General features: G+C 50.5%; 9 protein-coding genes across 9 annotated transcripts in view; 5 read left to right on the top strand and 4 right to left on the bottom strand.

Moving 5' to 3' along the window:
• Positions 1 to 2,186, top strand: part of PPTG_16415 (hypothetical protein) — a gene marked incomplete at both ends in the record, with an annotated part of 2,772 nt that extends 586 nt beyond the window's left edge. The window contains one exon of the mRNA XM_008913948.1: positions 273 to 2,186. Coding sequence (XP_008912196.1) covers positions 273 to 2,186 — 1,914 coding nt within the window. The remainder of the gene's footprint in view (positions 1 to 272) is intronic.
• Positions 2,187 to 2,531: 345 nt separating this feature from the next.
• Positions 2,532 to 3,465, top strand: PPTG_16416 (hypothetical protein). Its single transcript, XM_008913949.1, has one exon. The coding sequence runs from the start codon at positions 2,553 to 2,555 to the stop codon at positions 3,033 to 3,035; it is 483 nt and encodes a 160-aa protein (XP_008912197.1). The 5' UTR covers positions 2,532 to 2,552; the 3' UTR covers positions 3,036 to 3,465.
• Positions 3,131 to 4,521, bottom strand: PPTG_16417 (hypothetical protein). The gene has a single exon (XM_008913950.1). The coding sequence runs from the start codon at positions 4,409 to 4,411 to the stop codon at positions 3,290 to 3,292; it is 1,122 nt and encodes a 373-aa protein (XP_008912198.1). The 5' UTR covers positions 4,412 to 4,521; the 3' UTR covers positions 3,131 to 3,289.
• Positions 4,522 to 4,550: 29 nt separating this feature from the next.
• PPTG_16418 (hypothetical protein) lies at positions 4,551 to 6,709 on the bottom strand. Its single transcript, XM_008913951.1, has 4 exons — positions 5,788 to 6,709; positions 5,629 to 5,713; positions 5,243 to 5,551; positions 4,551 to 5,174 (listed from the first exon to the last, which is right to left on the bottom strand). The coding sequence occupies exons 1-4, from the start codon at positions 6,645 to 6,647 to the stop codon at positions 4,650 to 4,652; spliced, it is 1,779 nt and encodes a 592-aa protein (XP_008912199.1). The 5' UTR covers positions 6,648 to 6,709; the 3' UTR covers positions 4,551 to 4,649.
• Positions 6,710 to 10,160: 3,451 nt separating this feature from the next.
• Positions 10,161 to 11,651, top strand: PPTG_16419 (hypothetical protein). Its single transcript, XM_008913952.1, has one exon. It carries the CDS (start codon positions 10,294 to 10,296, stop codon positions 11,518 to 11,520), a length of 1,227 nt encoding a protein of 408 aa, XP_008912200.1. The 5' UTR covers positions 10,161 to 10,293; the 3' UTR covers positions 11,521 to 11,651.
• A 696-nt stretch (positions 11,652 to 12,347) lies between these two features.
• On the top strand, positions 12,348 to 14,001 carry PPTG_16420 (hypothetical protein). The gene has a single exon (XM_008913953.1). The coding sequence runs from the start codon at positions 12,539 to 12,541 to the stop codon at positions 13,829 to 13,831; it is 1,293 nt and encodes a 430-aa protein (XP_008912201.1). The 5' UTR covers positions 12,348 to 12,538; the 3' UTR covers positions 13,832 to 14,001.
• Positions 13,970 to 17,986, bottom strand: PPTG_16422 (hypothetical protein). Its single transcript, XM_008913954.1, has one exon. It carries the CDS (start codon positions 17,911 to 17,913, stop codon positions 16,351 to 16,353), a length of 1,563 nt encoding a protein of 520 aa, XP_008912202.1. The 5' UTR covers positions 17,914 to 17,986; the 3' UTR covers positions 13,970 to 16,350.
• On the top strand, positions 13,997 to 16,353 carry PPTG_16421 (hypothetical protein). Its single transcript, XM_008913955.1, has one exon. It carries the CDS (start codon positions 14,027 to 14,029, stop codon positions 16,250 to 16,252), a length of 2,226 nt encoding a protein of 741 aa, XP_008912203.1. The 5' UTR covers positions 13,997 to 14,026; the 3' UTR covers positions 16,253 to 16,353.
• Positions 17,981 to 19,785, bottom strand: PPTG_16423 (hypothetical protein). Its single transcript, XM_008913956.1, has one exon. The coding sequence runs from the start codon at positions 19,745 to 19,747 to the stop codon at positions 18,077 to 18,079; it is 1,671 nt and encodes a 556-aa protein (XP_008912204.1). The 5' UTR covers positions 19,748 to 19,785; the 3' UTR covers positions 17,981 to 18,076.
• Between the last annotated feature and the right edge of the window lie 1,440 nt (positions 19,786 to 21,225).

The raw sequence follows: 21,225 nt of genomic DNA on the forward strand, positions 1-21,225 counted from the left end.
ATATTCGGCAATGCTGAACGAGGCGGAAAGATGCTGATACTCTGACTGGAGCGGCGACTACACAAATACCCGATAGTAGCGTCAACCCTTATAATAATGCTGGTCGTGCCGACCTGGCTCATCTTGAAATGGTGTGCCGACACTGAGGGTGGCTGCTGTAAAGAGCGACACCGTGTGGAAAGACCATGGGAGCGTGCTCATGAAAAAGAATCCGGAGATCCGCGGCATTGATCAACGTTGCTCGCCCACATAACTCAATTGGTGTTGTTCAGCTCACAATGGCTCCTCGCAAGGATTCCCCGTCGCCACTGCTCACGCCGCAGGGTGTATCACCGAAGATCACCACCGACTACAGCACTCAGGTACTGTCGCCGCAGCCATCAACGGGCTACAGCACCAAGCTATGGGACGCTCGACCGTCCAAGTACTCGCAGAATATCATGAAGAAAGTCTGCGTCTTCATTTTCCTCATGACGATATGTGAAGAGGTGGCCAGCTATGCCGTCAACCAGTCGCTCAAGAATTTTTTCCAGCGACTGGGCTGGTCCAACAAAGGTTCCAACTCCATGAAGCTCACATACGACTCTCTCAGCCAATTCGCGTGCATCCCGGCAGGCTATATCTCTGATGAATTCCTCGGCAAATTCAAAACGCTGCTTGGTGCTGCATCCTCCAGCTCCGTGGGCTTTGTGCTCATCACGCTTGCAGCCGTGCCGTCAATCCGCGCTACCCAGTCTTTGAGCAAAACTCTATTCTGTATCGGTCTCTTTGGTGGCGTTGCGCTCAACCAGGTGTGCCTTCGAGCGCTGACGGTCTCATTTGGTGGTGATCAATTCTCTACCACGTCTCCTCCAGAAGAGAGGGCGAGGTTCTTCAGTCTAAACTTTTGGGCCTCACGCCTTGGCATTTCTTTCAGCTACGCCGTGTTTCCTTCGCTCGCAATCCACGGCTTTGGAGCCATCCCAGCCGACTATGGTTTCATGGCTGTCTACCTGGTTGGCTTGCTCATGCTGCTTATTTTCGTCGGAGTTATGCTTTTCACACGAAAGCGCTATGTGGACATCCCACCAACCAGAAGTGCTCTCGGTAGTGTGATCCGTGTTGTTGTCCGTCGTGCCAAGCACAACTACCAGGCGAGGATGATTGTGTTGGGTACGGTCATGTATCTCACTGCTTTTCTGCTGAATTTCCCTGCTGCGTTCTTGGGGGACAATGGCGAAGTAGGTCACAACATTTCATACGCGTGCGGTGTGTTGACAGTCGTTGCTACCGTCATCTACATCTATTACGCTCGAGACCCCTCGTTCATTGAAGGCGCCACCGATGCCGTCGGCGTCGATCTCGACCCTGAAACGATTCGTGGGATCAAGCAAGTGATCCGTATCCTGCCTTTCAACGCCTTTAATATGTTCTGGTGGGTCTGCCAGAACCAACGCGGCAACAACCAAACAATCATCCAGCAGACCGATATGAGACTCGGGAGCGGGCCTGACGCCAGCCAAATTCCGGGCCCCACAGTCCAAATCTTCAATCCTGCTTCTGGCTTTCTCTTCGTGCCACTGCTTGACAAGATTGTCTATCCATTGTACGAGAAGTATGTTGGCAAACCGCCCAGCAGATATGGCAAGGTTTTGGCTGGTTACATCGTGGCAATCATCGCGATGCTCTGGTCTGGCTGCTTTGAAATTATCCGACGTAATTCCCCTTTGCTGATGTATGTAGATGCCAATGGAGAAACGCAGTACATCTTGAACGACGACGGCGGTCAGCCGATGAGCGACATTCCGTGGTATGCTGCGATTCCTCAGTACTGTCTTGTATCATTGGCGACGGTATTCATCCAAATCTCCACGTACAACATCGGCTATACGGAGGTCCCACTCAGTTTGTGTGGCATGTCCATCGCCTTGGGCTTCTTCATGAACTCTATGGGGAGCACGCTCCTGTCCGTGTTCGTGCTGCTGTTCGGCAAGTACATCCCCACCGACTTGAACGACGGCCACATGGAGTATTTGTACTTTACACTGGCAGCGGTGATGGCGATCAACACTTTTTTCTATGTACTGGTGATGAAGGAGATGAACTTTGCAATGATCCCACCAGTCGACCGGTCGGCAAAGGATCCGCTAACACGGAATCTGCAGGACCGAGAGTCAAAACGTGATCGGGCGGCATCGGTAGCTTAGGCACCTGACTTGATCATCTTGCATAATTGCGTGGCGTTGCCATATTCAAGTGGCCGATCCGTCGGTTCGTTACAAAAATCCAAAGTAGTTTGCTGTCATATGTTTACATTAATTGTTTTATAAAATTTAAGAGGTGTGGGCAGTTTCTTACAAGTTAAATTAAATTTCTGTAAAGTTTTGCAAATTAAACTTACTAGTAAATCTCAGTAAACTCATCTCGGAATTAATGTCAGGCACAATTTGGCTTGCATAAGTTTAATCTAATCTGTATACGTTTACAACTATTTAATTTAACTTGTATAGGTTTACAGAAAAATGATAGAGCTACCTAAAACCCTTGTTTGTAAATGAATTTCAATTGAGAAAATGGGCAGACTACCGATGAAGGAAGGCGGCGGGCGTAAGGAGCGCAAGAATCTGCGCTCATCCACGACGTTCGAGACGCGTTTGGCGGCGATAAAGTATTACGACGAGAGCGGTGATATGTCGTCCACGGTGGAGCGCTTCTTTCCGACGCTGTCGATGGAGGCCAAACGGAGCAAGAAGCGCGTCATCTACGCCTGGATTAAAGACCGCGAAAAAATCGAGAAGGCCTGCGAGTCTGTGAACACCGCCAAATCACATCGCCTGCGGAAGGCAGGGGCTGGACTTACACTTAGTGATGACGCGGAGAAGTGTATCCTGGTGTGGCTACGTTCGATGCAGAAGCTCGGTGTGCCTGTGACTGGGACGATGCTGTCCGAGCACGCGTTGGAAGTGGCCAAGGAGCTGGGCATCGACAGCGCTCTCTTCACAGCGTCGGTAACTTGGAGGAAGAGCTTCCTCCAGAGACACAAGCTGGCCATGTAGAAGCTGACTGGGAGTGTAAATGGTTGACGAAGCCTTCACCACGAGGTTGCATCAGCTTTACATGAGGACAGACTGAGTGGAAAGAGTCTGCTCATCTGATGGCATGGTTGTACTATGGTGCTCTACGGTAGGTGGTATTCTTACTGGGACTTCCGCGTAATATCGATGGTTCAAGCTGTTAAATCATTGCTAGTGTCGTCGACCTTATGCATCAGTTAATTACATTGTGCATACGTTATTTGATCCCATCGATATTATCCACCCAGTGCCCATGACGGTCTAAGGTCTGCTTCACGCCGTATTTCCTTTTTTGCTATGTCCATGGCGTCGGTCAACGAGGTCTCCTGGATGCATCGCGCGCAGAACGATCTCTTACACTCGATCAATTCCCTGGTGTTGGGGTCCGCGACGCACACTAGCCTCTTGACGCAGCAGTGAGAGCAGATCGCGTTCAGGCAGATACTGCATGCTTTGGTGCCGCCTAAGACCCTGAACGCCTTGTTACAGATTCTACACGCTGTGCACGTGGTCAGCGGTTTTCGAGCCTTCGCGATCGGTTCCCCACACGCCACTTGCTGCTTCAGTCTCCACACAGTCTTTTTCATCTGCGCCAGCTCCGTGATCCGTGCATGGGAGAGCCACTGGTTAGCAATGACCTGCAATGCGACTCTGTTAGCGATTGGGTCGTTCTTGGTTTCAAAGTCAAAGAAGCCACGCGCATAACACTCCACCGTGCTCGGCGTCCGCTGGCGATACATAACGCACACCGAGCGGTTGCCTCTGTCGATACTATGGCGATCAAACTGCGGGAGCTGCTCGTCAAAGGCAATAGAGTGTGATAAACTGTAACCCACCCTCTCACCTGTCGACGAACGAGCGAAGCCAGTGGTATCCAAACACACGTAGTCACGCGTGCTGTAGAGCTGCCACTTGACGCTTACCTGCCGGAACGGATCGCGCTCGGTCGGTTGCACCAGGCAACGCAATATTTTGCTTTGCTCGGTGCCGTCTTGCAACACTCGCTCCTTTATTCTCACGTCAGTATCGGTGGCAGCAACGGTGCCGAACATGATGTCATCCAGGTTGCCCGCGACAGTGCCAAGCATCATGATGGAAGGGATGCTGTGCGTGTCGGATTTAGCCGTAACGCGCTCCTCGTAGATGCGGAGGTCTTCGACCTTGCGGATTTCGTGCCACTTGCTACCCGGAGTTACCTTAGCAACGATTCTGTCCTTCGTCTTGGAGCGATACAAGAGCTGTGCGTACTGCTCCAGGTTGTTCGCCACCAGCACCGCCTCCAGCTGCTGCAGACCCTCACTGTCCGCCTTCGTCACCTCTAACTCTGGCAATAGCTCCACGAAAATCGGTGCCGGCATGGCCTACAACTGTTGAAAGACGGCAACCTACTCGTGCCGCTAGAAATTGAAAAATGTTATCCAGGACTGAAGTGATGTGGTCAGGCTATCGGATCCATGGAGATTCGATCACTATACAAACTACAACTACAAACTTCTTTTTGCGTCGAAAGACTCATCCACGTAACAAGTAAACAAAACACGCACTCTTTTTTTTGTGGTGATATACATGGTATCAAATGGTCGAGAGAGATCAAAATTAGTTCCTCCTGCGGATGCGGAGAGGATGGGCTTCAGTATTGAACACATACTTGTCAAGCGAAATGAGAGTCTCGGGGGCTTGCAGCAAGTAGTGATACTTGAGCGTCTCCGCCAAAAAGAAACTCTCCATCTTGTTCTCGGTTTGAGCAGGCAGCTTCGTGACGTCCATAATGGCAGCGTAGCCGTGCTTCACCTTGGTGTGTGTCTCTAGAGCTTGAAAAATTTCCCAGCCATATTCACGGTATTTGGGATTCTTGGTGACGCGATACAGGTAAAAGAGACTCTCGATGGTCTCTGGTCGAAGGCGGTACTTGGGATCAATCACCTGCATCTTTGGGAAGCTCACGATGTCAGGTGATAGCCCCGTCGGCTGACGGTGATAGAACTGGTAGCAGGTCTCCATGAGCTTCTCGGCGAGCTCAAGATGTTTGGCGTTTTTGGCGTGGTCCTCTGTCTCGGATAGCGTACCCAACGCCAACAGTCCTGGAACGAAGCAAAGAAGATGATCCATGCGTTGAACAGCCTGCAAACACGATATTATACGTCAGAGTCATCATTTCATCTCACTGCAAAAGTATTAGAGTCACGCACCGACAAGGACGGTACTTTCATTTCCTGCAAAAAGTAGAGATCGTCGGGGATAGAGAAGTACAGCAAGTGCTCCTCCATGCCTCTCACCGCATCGTCGTAGAGCTCCCGAAGATACTCATCCTCTTCGCGTTTGCCGCTATAGATGTACACTTTCAACAAATACTCGTAGAACGAGTCACCGAGCGCACCAAGAGTGATGACGCTTCTCTGACTGTCGAACTTCCCACGGGCAGAATTGAAATGCACCGGAAACAAGCCCGTCTTCTTGTATGATCCTTCGCGCTTTAAAATCTGGTAAAAGGCGTCGCCCTGAGTTACAAGTGAAAAGAATTGACAAAGTGATCGTTAGATTCCGACGCAAGAGATCATTTCTGGCATTTCCCTACCATCTCGGCGTATTTTGGATCTCCAGTAATGTCCGATAGATAGCGTGTCTCGAGCTGAAGTGTGCCGACATCTGCAATATGAGCGCTGCCATATCAAAAAAAGCCACCATTAATACAGTTGGCATTTAGACCGGATCGACAACAGAAGACCACACTTACCGGTAGCCTGCCCACCCAGCAAAGCTCTTCTCCTTGGTGTATGGATTGAAAAGTGTGTAGAATACGCCCTCTTCTTCATCGTAAGCAGGCGCGAGAATGTCCATGAGCTCCTTAGCTTTCTGCTTGAAAATGTTGTCGCCAGAGAGGTCAAACGCACTCAATAGTCCACCTACTTCACGGATGATGGTCTCGAACACCGAGAGTTTGTTGCCATCGCGGCCCAAGTGCGAGAAATCGAGCTGGTTGGCCACATAGTCTCTAGCGCGCTGGAATTCGTCCTTCAAGTCCATGATCCAAAGCGTGTCAATGCCGTCCACCAGGGAGCAGGCGATGTCGCCCCAAACGTTGCTACGTTTCCAGCCGTTTATCGGGTCCACTTCATCCCCGCCGAACGCGTGTTCCTCGTAGTTCCCCCACGCAAACTTCATAGCCTTGCGCACAGCCAAACGTCGAGCTTCTTGCTGCCCAGAGGGCACCGCTGTCACTGTCTTATCAGGGTCCTCCACGTCTGCAACAACCTCGTCCGCTAGCATCTCGTCGACGTCGTGGCCTTCCCCTGCTCCTCCACCTCCTGTCGCGTGATTCACTGCATTGATCTCTGATGGTCGCTGTTTTAGATGTTCGTTGCCTCTGAGATGTGCCTGCTCGTTGCGGTTGTCCGGGTGCTGCCCCTCCTGATTCGTGGCGCCCTGTAATTCGTCCACGTGCGCCGGGATGCCGCCCAAGTTGGTGGTGAGGATGGTATATTGCACCCACAGAAACAGCAATAGGATGAAAACGACGCCAAGGAGAGCCACGCGCTTCCAGAGCTGCAGCTGTGGCGACCGTTTACGTCCCTTGGGTGAATACGACGGCAGCATCTCGGCAACGAATGACAGTCTCGCCTCACCGTTGCACAGGCTTTTATTCCTCGTAATTTTCTACTCGTTATTACAAGCACAACCCTAGTGTAGCCATTGTCTGATCCGTTTTTCTTATGATCATTTTTGAATATTTTTTTTAAGTAGCGTTATTTAATTGTTTTTTAGAATAATGAAAATATTCGATTTTTAAATTATATTAAAATAAACAGGCAGAAAAAATTTTCCAAAAAAGGGTTTTGTCATTCCTTTTACTGTCATTACAGTTCAATTATTGAAATTACGCTACGGCCCTGCAAATTGATAAATCGTCAGCTTTTCAGCGATACCCTTGAGGCTTCCTAGCTTATGGTAGATCAAAAATTACAAATCCAAGACAAAAAATTGAAATTGTGGCCGCAGCGTTGGAAGTTTACAGCACAGATCTAATTTACATGCAACTATTTTCTTACTTTATTCCTTATCTAGATCGGCTTTTCTTTTACGATATTTAAAAATATTACTTAAGTACGATTTGTTAACTTTTTTTTTTCGCTAAATCTCAACCTGTCTTTTATACAGAAATCTAATAGCTAACCAATTATAATTGATTAAGCTGAAATATCGGTTTCTCATTGGGCAGAATGGATTGTCCGTAATTGGCTCGGTGACCCCAAATTGCCAGCTTACCTTACCATTTTGTGCTACCTACTCTCTCTCACTCTCTCTCTCTCTCTCTCTTTCTCTCTCTCTCTCTCTACTACATCCAGATGCATCCGACCAGGGCACCACAAAACGAACAGGCTATTAGCCATGAATATTTCCAAGTGTTACGTTCGATGTGTAGTGGCATGCGTCTTGGAATGCCTGAGAGTTGCACTGTGAAACGAAACCGCGGAGACGAGTACTATAAGAATTGAGTGGCGAACCATATTTTGTTATTGGTCGCCCATCAAAGACCGGCATGGACATGGTGGTGCTTCTTTGCGTTTTGGAGGCCGTCCACCGTTAAAGTAGCACCAGCCAGACAGTGTGGTATTCCTTATATTATTAACAGGACTCTGACGACTTTGGTCACACCATTTGTCACGTGGAAAATAGCCTTGTCAAGCACTTGACAGGCATTTAGTACACCGCAAAGGTAAGAAGCAGCATGTTCATACATTACTACTACACCTTTTCAGCTTCTGAATGGCAAATTGCTAGTCAATAAGTAATGCCAAAAATGTAAAATCAAAATGTCAACAGCCTATATAAACGACGGCACCTGTGGAGCAAATATGGTATGTGATTTAGTGGAGTATTGCATTACTGTTGGGTAGTTTGGCATTTGAGCCCCGTTCGTAGTTCTTAGCGCAACCTCCTCGGCCTTTTACTGCTCTCCAAGTTACCATCGATTTTATTGGCTAATGACATTCTGAGTGGATAAACTCGCACTGACACTTTTGGTCCCACTATTTGGTCACGTGGAAAATAAACCTAGGCAAGCATTTGACGGGCCATTAAGCACACCACGACACCCAGTCTTATATTTAAAGCGTCCATATCGGCCTTGGTGACCACTACACCACTACGGCCACCATATCTATCCCACATTTCCACCTACCATCGATTCCTAGCGGCGTACTTGCACAGTCCCATACCTGGCCCTCTCTCTCTCTCTCTCTCTCTCTCTCTTGGTCAAAGTCCATTCATTACGAACTACTATCCCCACACCTTATCAACTTCAAAATGGCAACGGAATGGGGCAATGAATCGCGCGCCTTTACTGGCAAAGCTGGCGGCCAAAACTGACGCAACGTGGAAGATCAAATTGCTAGTGTAATGTGTCAATATGTTAGTCTGAATCAAAGCGCTCTTATCGGTCAAAAGCTCCGTGAGAGACGTCAATAATGACAACTTTGTAGCAAAGACTCTTTACTGACGTCGTGTGTCTTAATTGAATCACGGTATTATTGGCTTAAGATTGGAGTGAATATTACGGGGATGAAAATTAACTAAAGTTACATTAACTATAATAAAATGTGCCGTCATTTAATTACAATTTGTTTTTCGGGCATTTACTCCATGGTCGGTTCGTGCGCCAGCATCGGGTGTTCCGTCGCCTCAATCTGCGTCGCAACCGAGTGATGATTCCTATCTTATAGTACACGTTCTCACCAATGCACGTGCCACATTACCTGGGTTGCGCTTGGTCCCCAACAAGTTGTCGGTGTGGACATGTTGTGGCAACTAGTCAATGGCTTCTGCTGGCTGACCAACTTCGCTGGCCTTTGTGATGACCGTCCGTCGCGAAAGTAGCACTAGTCAGAAAGTGCGGATTTATGCAGCACTGAACCAAGTAACTTCAAATTGACGCATTAACAAACCACAAATTATACAGTGGTAATCGCTCATCGACCGTCTCAATTCGTTGAATTCCTTTAGCAAACAGTAATGCACCCCGTTTTCGTGGTAATGGGCCATAAACGATTTGCAAACACATCAGTTTTCATCGTAGAAAACCGAGGATATTTGGCAAAAGGAGCATTATATCCGGAAGTTTATCAGAGGTCCGAGGGTGCGAAAACGGGGTTCAGTACTGTAGCCCATTTTGTAGCGTGCAGATCAAAACCATTCGTTTTGCATTAGGGAACAATGCCGACCATTCGCATTCTTACGGCTACTGCTTCTATATTGACTCACCGGCGGCAAGCGTTGATGTCAACGAGCACTATTATAATACAAATGATCTACAATACATCGCCTCCTTGATGCCCCCGGCCCACGAAATCATCAAGCGGCTGTCGCTAACGACGACGCGCTCGTGCCACGTTGAAGTTGATTGTTCCGATGAGCGTCGGCGAAAACAGTGACCCGCGGCACGTGGATGCGTCGAAGGTTAGTGGCAGTGCTTATGTTTCGGTGAGGCTAGTTGCGGACCAAGATATGGTATTCCTTGTCTCCAAGCGATTGCCGGTTGCTACCGACTTCGACGCACGGCTTCAGCAGCCCGTAAAATTGTTGCCACTAATCCCCGCAGACCAATATTCTACCACCAGCACTGGTGGGCCAGCAATGCTGGCCGTCACGGTCGTCGTCGATCCACAAGGCTCTGGTTGCCCACGGCCGGGACGTTGCCCGTGATCAAAGCAGCCGATTCTGGACACATTTCAGTGCGCGGCCTCGTTTCATCTTATTCGCAAAATTTATGTCCAAAGTTGATACTCATGTCCTCCTCTCTTTGAAAACTACTGCATCGGAATCGTGGTAAAGCCTCTATGATTCGGCCACACATAAATGGCAGCAGCGTCGACAACGCCATGAAAGCCTGTAAATTGTGAGGTTGCACAGAACCGAGTAAAGCTTATCGATAGTCAACTTAACCCAAACAAGCTGCTGCCTGTACGCTGAGCTCTTCGCCCACTTCACATCCTATCAACTTCCGGTAAATGTTGCCGCTTTTTGTGAGTCGAACTTTTTGACTGTTCAGCGAGTGGACTCCAGGAAGAGAAAGCTATGCCACGACTGACTCGTCCGCGACTCATCTGCACGGGCAACTTGCGCAACTTGCTTTCGCCTGTCCTCGTGGTGGTGGCGCCTAAGTTCTTCTTCTGCGCTTCAAGGCGGACTACAGCGGCGACCGTAGCTCACAATTACATTTGACAAGTCCAGCAGAAATCAGACGATGAAGTCGATTACGGAGCTGGCTCCACCGGATCTGGACATGTCCGAGCAGGACGGCGATCTGCTGCGCGAGCTGGCCGAAACGCTCACGGTGCACAACATCCAGCAGTACAACACACTGCTCAAGACCAAGGACGGCTTCGCCGACAACCGGCGCTGGAAGGAGCTGCGTCGCAAGGATGGCATTCGTGTCTACCGCGAGCGCAGCCGTCACAACGGTCTGCCCTCCACACCGTCACTGCTACTACTCGGCACCATCGAGGGCAAGCTCGACGACGTCATGTACGGTGCCGTAGCCACCACGGACGAGGCCATCCGCATCAAGTCCACCTGCGTTCAGGACGGCATCATCGACAGCAAGGTGCTGCATGAGCTGGTTCAGCCGACGGTGGAAGATCCATTCCATCATGTGAGCATCAAGTGGCGCCTCTACAACAACCAGCGTGACTACGTGTCGCTGGACACTACGGGCATCGCACACACCGTCAAGCGCGAGCGCATCGGCTACAATATCTCGCACTCGGTGGCCTTTGCGCAGATCCCCGGCATGGAGGAGACCCACGGTATCGAGCGGGGCAACATGTCGGTTTGTTCCTTATATCTCCAGAAAACTCCGACAACCGTCGAGTGCTACGTGCGCGGCTTCTTTGACTTCCACACACAGAACGAAATGGTCAACACCATGTCACTCCAAGCCATTGCAGCGCAATGGGCATGCTTCGCACGGAAGCGCGAATGTGCATTGATGAAGAAGCTAGTGTGGCGGATGCGGAAGAGCTCAGGCTGTACGGCATCGCTGTCTCTACCCAACGACCGGCCATCGATCACTCAGCAACCACCAGCTCGAATTCGAGGCCGATGTGCAGTTTGTTCAAGGAGCTTCGGGTTCCTGGGCACAAACCACAAGAGCTGCAAGAGCTGCCTACGACAAGTCTGTACTCGATGCTCCTCCAAACAGCTCGTATGTATCGTGGCTCCAGACCAGCGTACTGTGCTCGGGAAAAAGAGAAGCTTTTGCTCCACATGCCTCACCGATGCAGCAAACTCCGACGCACTGGAAGTTGCCCAAGAGGAGCTGGCTAGCTCAAAGGCGTACCGTGAAACATGCCTGGCCAAGGCTCAAGAGATGGCTCGGGCATCCAGAGCCAGCTTCATGCAGAGTGCAGTCTCCCGTCACAGCCGGATCAACAGCCGAAGTGGAATCTGCCGGAACTCCATGGCTGCATAGTTTAGTGGGGGAGAAAGTGACCTTATCTAGTATTGGCTTTTATGGAAATGCTCGACTAACTCGCCCGAGAACTGTAATAACACGCTATTAGTCTGGTTCGTCATATCCATGATACCTACGTGGTTTCTTGCGCATGCGAATTTATGTGTAGCGATTACCTGGAGTTTATTGAAGGTAGGCGAGCATCTTGTTTTGCGTGCGAGGTTGAAGACGGCCCAGACGTAGTTGTTATTCTTTTTGTTGGAAATACAAGTAGAAGAGAGAACGCACGCACATGTTGAAGCGGTGAAAAGTTCCGTAAGCATTCGACTGTGAGATGCCGATGGTGGTTATAGAGTTCCGAAGATCTACAATCCAGGGCGTTCTCATGGCCAGCACCGCTCGAAGCACTTACGACAGTTCCGGAGCTGAGCAATTGGCGCTCGTACTCCGAGTCAGAGTCCGACCTGGCCAGAGCACCGGTCTTCGGACCGACTTGCACCACAGGTTGTCGAAAAGGTGAATCGGTTCTAAGCGTGAGCTTTGTTGATAGTTTCATCATGAACTCCATGGCTCCTTCTGTTTATTACTACTTGACTACGGACTGCATGCAATCTGGATCCAAGCACTTGGATGGAGTTCAGATGCACAAGGACGTCAGCTAAGGCGTTACCGAGGTTCGGTGGGACGCATAGATGATTGTTCGACACCATTTACCTGTTCTGTGCATGACCAGCTCTGCTGTGGAGGCTGCATCTAGTAATACTTGACTTGTTTGCACCGACAGCGTGTATAGGCCTCGACTTTAATCCGTACCTCGTGTTCGTCCACTGTGTCGCCGTGCCAAAGTCCGGAGGTCCGACGACTCAAGCTTATTATTCTTGTCTGCTGACTCTTCTAAGGCATCTACTGGCCTCCGAGCTATAATTTGTTCTCAAAAGTGCTCCGTTTGCTTCGCACGCACACTGAAGAAGAGCATCGAATACTCGGAGAGTTTGGTCGTCACCGCTCATTGTCACTTCAGAACGCAACAGCGAACATGCGGCTCGTTCACTTGCTTCCAGAGCCCTCCATTTCTAGGCAGGACTGCAACATGTTGCAGCACCTTGCAGACACCCTCGCTGGACATAACATCTCTCAGTACAATACTCTCGTGAAAACTAAAGATGGCCGTGCCGATCCTCAGCGGTGGCGCGAAGTTCGACGCCGAGGCAATGTGCGCATCTACAGTGAGCGCTATACGTCTACAGCACAGTGTCCAGCAACACCCCAGCTTCTACTATTAGGCACTGTCGAGGGCAAGTTAGAGGAGATCATGTATGGGGCAGTGGCTACCACGGACGAGGCCATGAGGATTCAGTCTGCCTGCACGAAGGACAATGTTCGAGATAGCAAGGTTCTTTACGAGATCGTTCAGCCCAGCTTCCACGACCCGTTCCGTACCGTCGCCGTGAAATGGCGGCTCTACGAAGGGCGCGACTATGTATCGCTCGATGCAACAGGAATCACTCAAGTCCGTGGATATGAACGAGTTGGGTATAGCATTTCACACTCGGTGGCACTGTCGGATATCCCAAGCTTCGAGAGATCGCATGGCATTGAGCGAGGAAACATGTCCGTGTGTGCACTGTACCGCCAAAAGACGCCCAATACAGTGGAGTGCTATGTGCGCGGCTTCTTCGACTTCAACACAAAAAACGAGGTGCTCAAGAACATGTCACTTCAGACCATCGCGACGCAGTGGTCGGCATACGCACGAAAGAATACGTGCGCTCTAGCCAAAAAATTATCCTGGAGAGTGCGCAAGAATTGCGGGTGGAGCTCTCAATCTTCTCGAACGTACTCATTCGCCGACGACTTGGACGACTTCGTAGCCAGACAACGACCAGCAAGTTCTAACGAGCCTACTCGATGTTCCGTGTGCCACAAAGCCTCCAGTTTCTTGGTGTCGATTCGACGGACTTGCACTAGCTGCGAGCTGCCAGTTTGCTCTAAGTGCGTCGTCAAGAAAACCGTAGTGGCACTCGCACCCGACCAACACACGATACTGGAGCGAAAACGCTCGTTCTGCGTGTCATGCATGAATGCAGTGGAGAGCTGCGACGTGATGTCCATCGCGAGGGAAGAACTTGTGCGTCAGTTAGAAGAAGAGAACGATGAAGACATCGATGCCTACTGGGCTCGACTATCGTCCATGACGGTCAACTCCAGCTGCTACTCGAGCATCGCGTCACGACAAAGCAGTTTGACCAGCAGCTACGGCAGCTTCAACTTGGCTGAAATCTTCAACCGACCAAGTCTCATCGGTCGCGGTGGCAGCGACCTCGCATAAGTCAATTAGGCCTATACCAGCATCGTGCTCGATGAAGAAGAGCATGAAACTAAAGGAGGAATGAGTTAAAGTAGTAAGCAGCACCGATGGAAGTGCTACAAAATGAGAAAACGAGTCAACTTTCGTACTTTAATGTTTGCTCCAAAATGTCATTAATCTAAATTGTGACCTAGTAGCTTCATTTCGTCGCAGCTAATGAGCGATGCACCGACGCCCCCGCTACCCCCCGCGAGTCGGCGGACCAGCACGAGCTCCGTGAGTTCAGCGACTGCGCAATGGTCTCATGTAGGCCACCACCGCACTAGCATTCCCCCGGAGGCGACCTTCGACGAGCATGACACGCAGATCAAGCAGGAGCTGCTGGCGCTCATCACTCAGTACCTCCAACAGGAAGGCTTTGCCATGTCTAGCGCTACGATCCAGGACGAGGCCAACGTCAAGAGCCACGGTAGGCTACAGGAGCGAGACGCTTTACGCCGTCTAGGAGCCGCTATTGTGGACGGGGACTGGGACCTCGTGGCCAAGCTGCTGGGCAAGCACCTCAAGAAGTTCCACGCTGCCCACCAGGGTTTCCTCTACGCCGTATGCAAGCAAGAATACTTAGAGCTCATCGACCGGCAGGAGTATCAGAAAGCCTTCACCTTCCTCACCACGCACCTCAAGCCGCTGGAGAAGGTGGCGGCCGCCACGAGCTCCAGTCGCCACGAGTTCAAGGAGCTCTGCTACCTGCTCACATGTAAAGCCGTCGGGGAATCGGACGCCTTCCGCGACTGGGAGGGGGTCGTCAGGTCAAGAGAGAAGCTCGTGGAGCAGTTGAGAGCTACATTCGCTTTGGAAGAAGTCATTTCGCCCCAACAGGACGGAGATGCCGCCATGACCTCTCCACCGGTGGCCATGCCAGACAACCGACTGGTGCAGTTACTACACCAAAGTGTGGCCTATCAAATGGAGTTCAGTCGGTACCACCCGAAGACGATTCCAAAGGTTACGACGTTGTTGAGGGACTTCGAGTGTGAAGTGCTGCCGAACGCAGTTAAAAGCACTTACGTCGGTCACTCGCAGAATGTAAAATTTGTCACGTTTGTGGGGACAGATGGAGAGTTATTGGCGTCTGGATCCAGCGATGCCACGATCAAGCTTTGGCCTACCGAACTGCCAGAGACACACCAGGAGAGCGGCGAGGAGCAAGTGGGCGAGACCACAGGGACTGTCTGTCGACAATGGACGCGAGATCTACTTGGCCATTCGTCCAGAATCTGGTATCTTACTGCGAGTTTATCAGGAGAGCGTCTCTACTCAGGATCGGGTGATGGTACCGTCAAAGTTTGGGACTTGCGTGCAGCTCTGGAAGAGCGCGCTGCGGCTCAGCAGGCTCAAGATGATGACGACGATCTCTTGAACGGTCAACGTGGAGCTAACATTATGCAGTCGGCGGTCGAAATCGCAGCCGCTGCTACCTCAGATGCCACGTCCGCTATAGCTGCTGCCACAACGCTACCTCACAATTACTCGGTAACCTCAGCCGAATGCCTGGCCACACTAATGAGTCCAAACGGTGGCGATGTATACACAGTGAATCTGCATCCCAGCGAGACGCACTTGGTGACTGGAGGCTACGACCAAAGTGTACGTTTGTGGGACATTGCCACTGGTGCAGTGGTCAAGACTTTCCGCGGCCACTTTGCGTCCGTGTGCGATGTCCAGTTCAACAGACATGCCAACTTCATCGTAAGTGGCTCAAAGGATGGCACTATCCGATTGTGGGATATCCTTAGCGGACTGTGTGTTCACACATTACGCCAGACACTTGGTGAGGTCACGTCTATCTCGATGGCTTCGAATGGCTACACTCTGCTAAGTGGCTCGCGCAACAACAGTAATCGTCTGTGGGACTTGCGAATGCTTCATGCCCCACGCGTTCATCTGTCAACTGGACTCAGTAGCGGTGCATCAAGTGGCGGTTCAAGTGGATCACTCAGTAGCTACTCGATCGGAGGTAATGGAGGTGTCGTCAACGGCTACGGATCAGCCAATGGGGTTGGAATATCTGGAGGTGTTGGCTATGGCAGCAGTGGTAATCTTAGTGCAAGCGGTAGTGTTAGTGGTGGAAGCACCGGCTTTTCGGGCAGCCGCCATGTGGAGCAACGTCCGCTGCAACGTTTCAAGGGACATCAAAACACTGCGAAAAACATCGTGCGAGCCTCATTCGGTCCACGCGAGAGTTTTGTCTTGGGTGGATCGGAGGATGGCTTCGTGTACGTGTGGGAAGTGGCTACGGGCAAGTTGCTGGAGAGGCTCTCTGGTCACCGCGGTGTTACGTATAATGCTCGCTGGCACGAGAAGCAGGCGCTGCTTGCTTCGAGCTCTCATGACGGCACGGTTAAAACTTGGTGGTGGCAAGACAAAGCCAGTCAACTATGAGCGAGGCAGTGGGTGGCTCATCACGCGAGTTGATCCTTGAGTTCGGCTCACACAGTAGGGTGTATCGGATAGTATAAATTTTATGTGGTTTCTATTGTCTATTGCGTGCCGATGACATCGCTTGTACCAGTGTGATCCAGAAACCTTTTCCACACGATGGGGAAGAGATCCACAACATCTCTAGCAACCTGTTTACACTTTTCTTCCTGCTCAGAAGTGGCCACAACTCCACTGAAAAGCTCATTTTTAAACAGATACTCGAGGAACTGCTCGCCTAGTGCCTCGTAATCGTTAGAGACCTCATCCGAGATGCGAAGAAATCCTGGGATGGCTTGAAAACGCTTCTTCACCGATTCCTTTCCGGTAATCAGCACCTGGTTTGGAGTCAAAGGTTTGGCTCTGCCTTTGGGAGGCTTCTTTGAGTTTAAAGTACGGCAGAACGTCTTGGCTTTCTCCCGTATGGCACGCAGACATACATACCAAATACTCTTGTGCTTCTGCATACCGATGACGGAAGCATCGTCGTCTAAGAACAAATGGACGCCACCTTCATGCTGATACGCACACTTGCTGCGCTCGAGTGCGGCTTCAAATGCATCCACATTAAACTCGACGATATCGTAAGTCACTGTGCGGATTCCAAGCGCGCGCATGAGCTCGTACGGCAACACGGGGTTCACACAGATCTCTGCGCCTTCCGGAGTGTTTAGCGTCATCAATGATAAGCCATAAAACACAGGCGTATCTTCCGACAAGTAGTCTAGCAGTTGCACGTGCTGGTGGCTTGGACACAACACCTCGAACGATGCAGTGGTGCGCGTCTGCCACAAGAAATCACAGAGCAGCTTACGTTTCGCTGCCTCCAGAGAAAACAGCATTCGCAAAATAGCAGTAGCAATCGGCGCCGCGGCAAAGAACGGGTCGTTGCCACTTTCTTTCTTCTGGGTCTCTCGAGTCCGTTCAATGTCTTCAACTGTCTGAGCTATCAGGTGCGTGTTCTTGGATCCAAGCACGTAAACGAACTCGCCGTCGCTTCGCTTAAGTACTGACAAGTGACCTGCCTCACCGTTTTCCTTGGTGGTTGAGATCACCCACTTGCTCTGAGTCTGTGGCTTAGTGAAGAACTTGGACAGCTCCTCCTCTTCATTCCCGGTTCGTTTCTTTAGTTCTCCGTCGTCTTCTTGGCCCGTAAACTTCCTGTAACCTCGGATAAGCGGGAAGAAGTAGGTAGTTTCTTGTGTCTTCCACTCTGCAATGCAATTACCGCGTGGTAGCCATTCTCTAGCGTACGCCGACTTGAGGTACACAGCATCGTCGGGTCTTCCTGGTCTCCCCACCTTGATGTCGCGCACGAGCTCCAGTCCAGGTAAGAGCTCCGGCATCATATGACGCTGCTGCACTCTCACATCCTTGTCGTTCCTGGCCTTGGTCACATGTTCTTGCCACTGTGATGAATCCTTCTCTATCACTTCCTCGAAGGTCTTAGCGCCGCTATGTTGCTGCAGCAGGAACGTCTCGAGCTGGAGACGGCCTTTGCGTATGTGTACGACCGTATTGGTGGGTTGGTTGCGCTCCAGGGCGTCCAAGAAGCAGCACAAGTCGTCGGAAAGACGAGTAGAAGGAACCGCAAAGGAAGACGACGATGAAGACTCGGTTGCCATGGCGGTGTAGACGAATGCGCACAACACAGAAGATCGTCAAGTGAGCCACAGATGCACAGCAACAATTGGAGAGACCATCACTCATATTTTGCCTCGATACAGTGACATTTTGAGTGACATTGAAGTTGCTTTTATGACTTTTAACGGGTATACTTTTGGCATTTTAGCAGCCGGTTCCTCCGGCGATACGTAGACACGAGGTCGACGGGAAGATGGACATGATGTTGACCATGGTGGAGTACACAAGAGCGAAGGTGAAATAGACGACCGTCACCAAGCCCAGGATGCGGCTGGAGCCTCCGTTGCGCTTGAGCTCGTTGGTCTCAGCCTTCTGCTTGGGCAGCAGAGGCAGGAAGAGCAGACCAGCCAGATTCATGGCATAGCGAATGATTAGAATGTAGGTCACCTCCCAACGCACGTGAGTGGTGTCACTGGCGATATCGGCGTTGGCCACATCGAATGCACTGTCCACATTCTTCGTGATGGTGCTGGCGAACGGAATAGCAAGGTTGGAGACCGACCCAACCAGACCGTACACGGCGCCCTCGTTGCCATCCTCCGCTAGCTCCACAATCACGTACGTGCCAATGACAAAAGCCATGCCGCTCGGGAGGTTTTCCACGACAGGAACACCCAGCCAGAACCACTGGTTACGAATGACATTCCACGTCGTGAGAAGCGTCACAAGAGAGTCCAGCACAGTCACGGCAATGATCATCGTGGCGTGCATCCACCGCCAGTTCCAGTGGAGACCATACTTACCCGTGCAGTAGAGAGTCACAGCGAAAATGCCGTGGCCAATAATGGCGAGAATTTTCTCGTTCAAAGGCGTCACGCCGGCCCAGTAGGCTTGCATAGCCGAAGACGAAGTGATTGTGAAATTCTCAAAAATACCGGAGAAAAACTTGTACGCAATGACCTGGTACATCGGACGTGTCTGGATGAGAGTCCAAAGCTCCTTCAAGTAGGTGCTGAACACCATACCCTCATGCTTCTCCTCTTTGATGAAAAACCATGTAAGTGGCATGACGGGTAGACAGACGACAGTCAGGATAATCATGAGCTGAGGGAAGCTCAATGAGAAGTCAAAGTCGCCGCCGTAGTGGGTACCATTGAACGCAAAACCAGTCAAGATGCTGGAGATAGTCACAAACACCGTGCGGACCATGTAGATCGTAGTCTGGGTGTAACCGCGTGTAGCTTCGGGCTCCCGTTGGGCAACTTCAACCATCATGGCATCAGCAGCAACGTCAGCACCAACGTAGCCGATAGCAGCAAGCATCATGAGAACGATGAACTTGCTGCCAGTGGAGGGCGCGTCCGTGTTGAAAGAGGCGATGATATCGGGCGACAAAGTGGTGACGTTCATCGAAGCATATGCATACTCCGGGTAGTACGGATCTCCGGCCTTCATGCACGCCATGACTAGTAGCATGATAAAGCACAGCGTCCACCCGATGATCATGAACGGACGACGACGGTAACCCATGATCGGTACACAGTCCGTAATGATACCGTAGAAGAGCTTGAATGACCACGGAAGGTTGAGCAGCACGGTGGCCGACACCACTTGGGTGCTTTCCATATTGAGGTAGTTGAACAGGAACGGGTAGACGGTTCCAGGTAGTGTACCGTAGATCATACCCACTGCAGCGTACTGCACTATGATACCGATGTACTCGCGGCTCCAGACGTTGATGGCACCACCGGCACGAAGGGCACCGCCTTCGATGTCCTGTGTGGGGGTCTTCATGGGTTCAAAACCCTTAGGCTGAGGGGAGATGCCAGCCGCCACGGGCGACAGCATGTTGAGTTTGTTTGTAGGACTTGCCATAGACGACAATAGGCCGATGTTGTCAAGAGGTTACCAATTGAAAAGGAAAAGTGAGCTCCTGAGAGAGTCCGGCGAAGCATCTCCCGGTCGGCAGCACAACAAGGGTGTCTGTGATGCTGCACAACACTGCGCATCTACGACAGCCACCCAGCCGCTTTTAGTTTGTCACGACACCTCGGAGGAGGAGGAGGTCGTTGAATGGGTCCCGCTCCATTCTGCTTTGCCTAGCTTGTATCGTCTGGTGGTAGAATTCAGTCCCTCCAGGCTGGAACCTCCAGTGGAGAAGTCCAGCGTTTCGTTTGTTACAGCGCTGACTAGTACCGCCGCTATGTGGCCACCAGTTACATCAGTGCTTACAGCGAACCCACTCGACCACGCGTTGTACAAAAATGTACATGTACTTAGTTCAGCCAAGCTGGTTGACAATTTAGACCGCGTGATGCGCACGCCCGGCACCAGGGGTAGGATCGTGAGCTGTAACCGAGGCGATACATACGTTCATGTACCTTCACCTTGATTGAAACTTACCGTTTAGGATTATTACATTTGTAGTCGCGCGGTGCATCGCCGGAGTGCAAAATGCTACATTTTTACGTTTTTATAACTATTAATACATGAAATTTAAAAATTGCACGGAGGGTACATGTACTTGTTCTGCCGCGAATGCAGATTCGCTCTCCTCGACGTGCTGGTCTTGCAGCTTGGATGAGTCAACACCATATCCTGTCAATCGATTTCTGAGAATGTAAGGTCAGCTTGTGGCTAAAACAAAGATCTCGCTGTCAGCAACGAGAATGAAATTGGCGCTTAAGAAGAAGCTGGGCTTTCGGCATGACATTAGCTACGTAACACTTCGATATAAGACCTACACAAAGAACCCACCAGTACAGCATTACATACAGTAAAAATGGGAACGAGTTTCAGATCGTCACTAGAGAGTTTAAGCTACAGAACGGAAACGACTTTAAAAAAAGTCGCACATTAAAGTTTAATCACGGTGAATTGTTTGGTGAGACCACTTTTTGGTCTCATCAAACAATTCTAACCCGCGAAGGTTGCATTCCAGCAACCAGTTTGATGCACATGATACCGTTTTGTAATTTAAAATAAATTACCGATTGAACTGATAAATTCGTTTTATATGGGTTTTAGAAGGCACCCATGAATTGCCAGGTGGTGCTTAAGCAGACTCGCAACGAAACGTAAGATGATCATAAGGTCTGGAGATCCCTAAGTACTTAATGTACTTCGATGTTTCTTTTATTGCAATATAGGGAAAATTGTGGAGCGAAGATTGGATGTCCAAGAATTTAAAAGGCTATTATTATGTATCAACTAACGTTTCTGGAATCAGACAAATCTGGTCTAAATACATCGGAAAGATCACTACTTTATTAAACAAAGCCGTGCTGGCGCCCGGAGAAGCTCTGGATTTTATTGGCGCTTTTCTATTTCAAGGAGTTTATAAGAATGGATAC

Source organism: Phytophthora parasitica (assembly GCF_000247585.1).
Source record: "Phytophthora parasitica INRA-310 unplaced genomic scaffold supercont2.57, whole genome shotgun sequence".
In the NCBI taxonomy this organism is placed as follows: domain Eukaryota; phylum Oomycota; class Peronosporomycetes; order Peronosporales; family Peronosporaceae; genus Phytophthora; species Phytophthora nicotianae.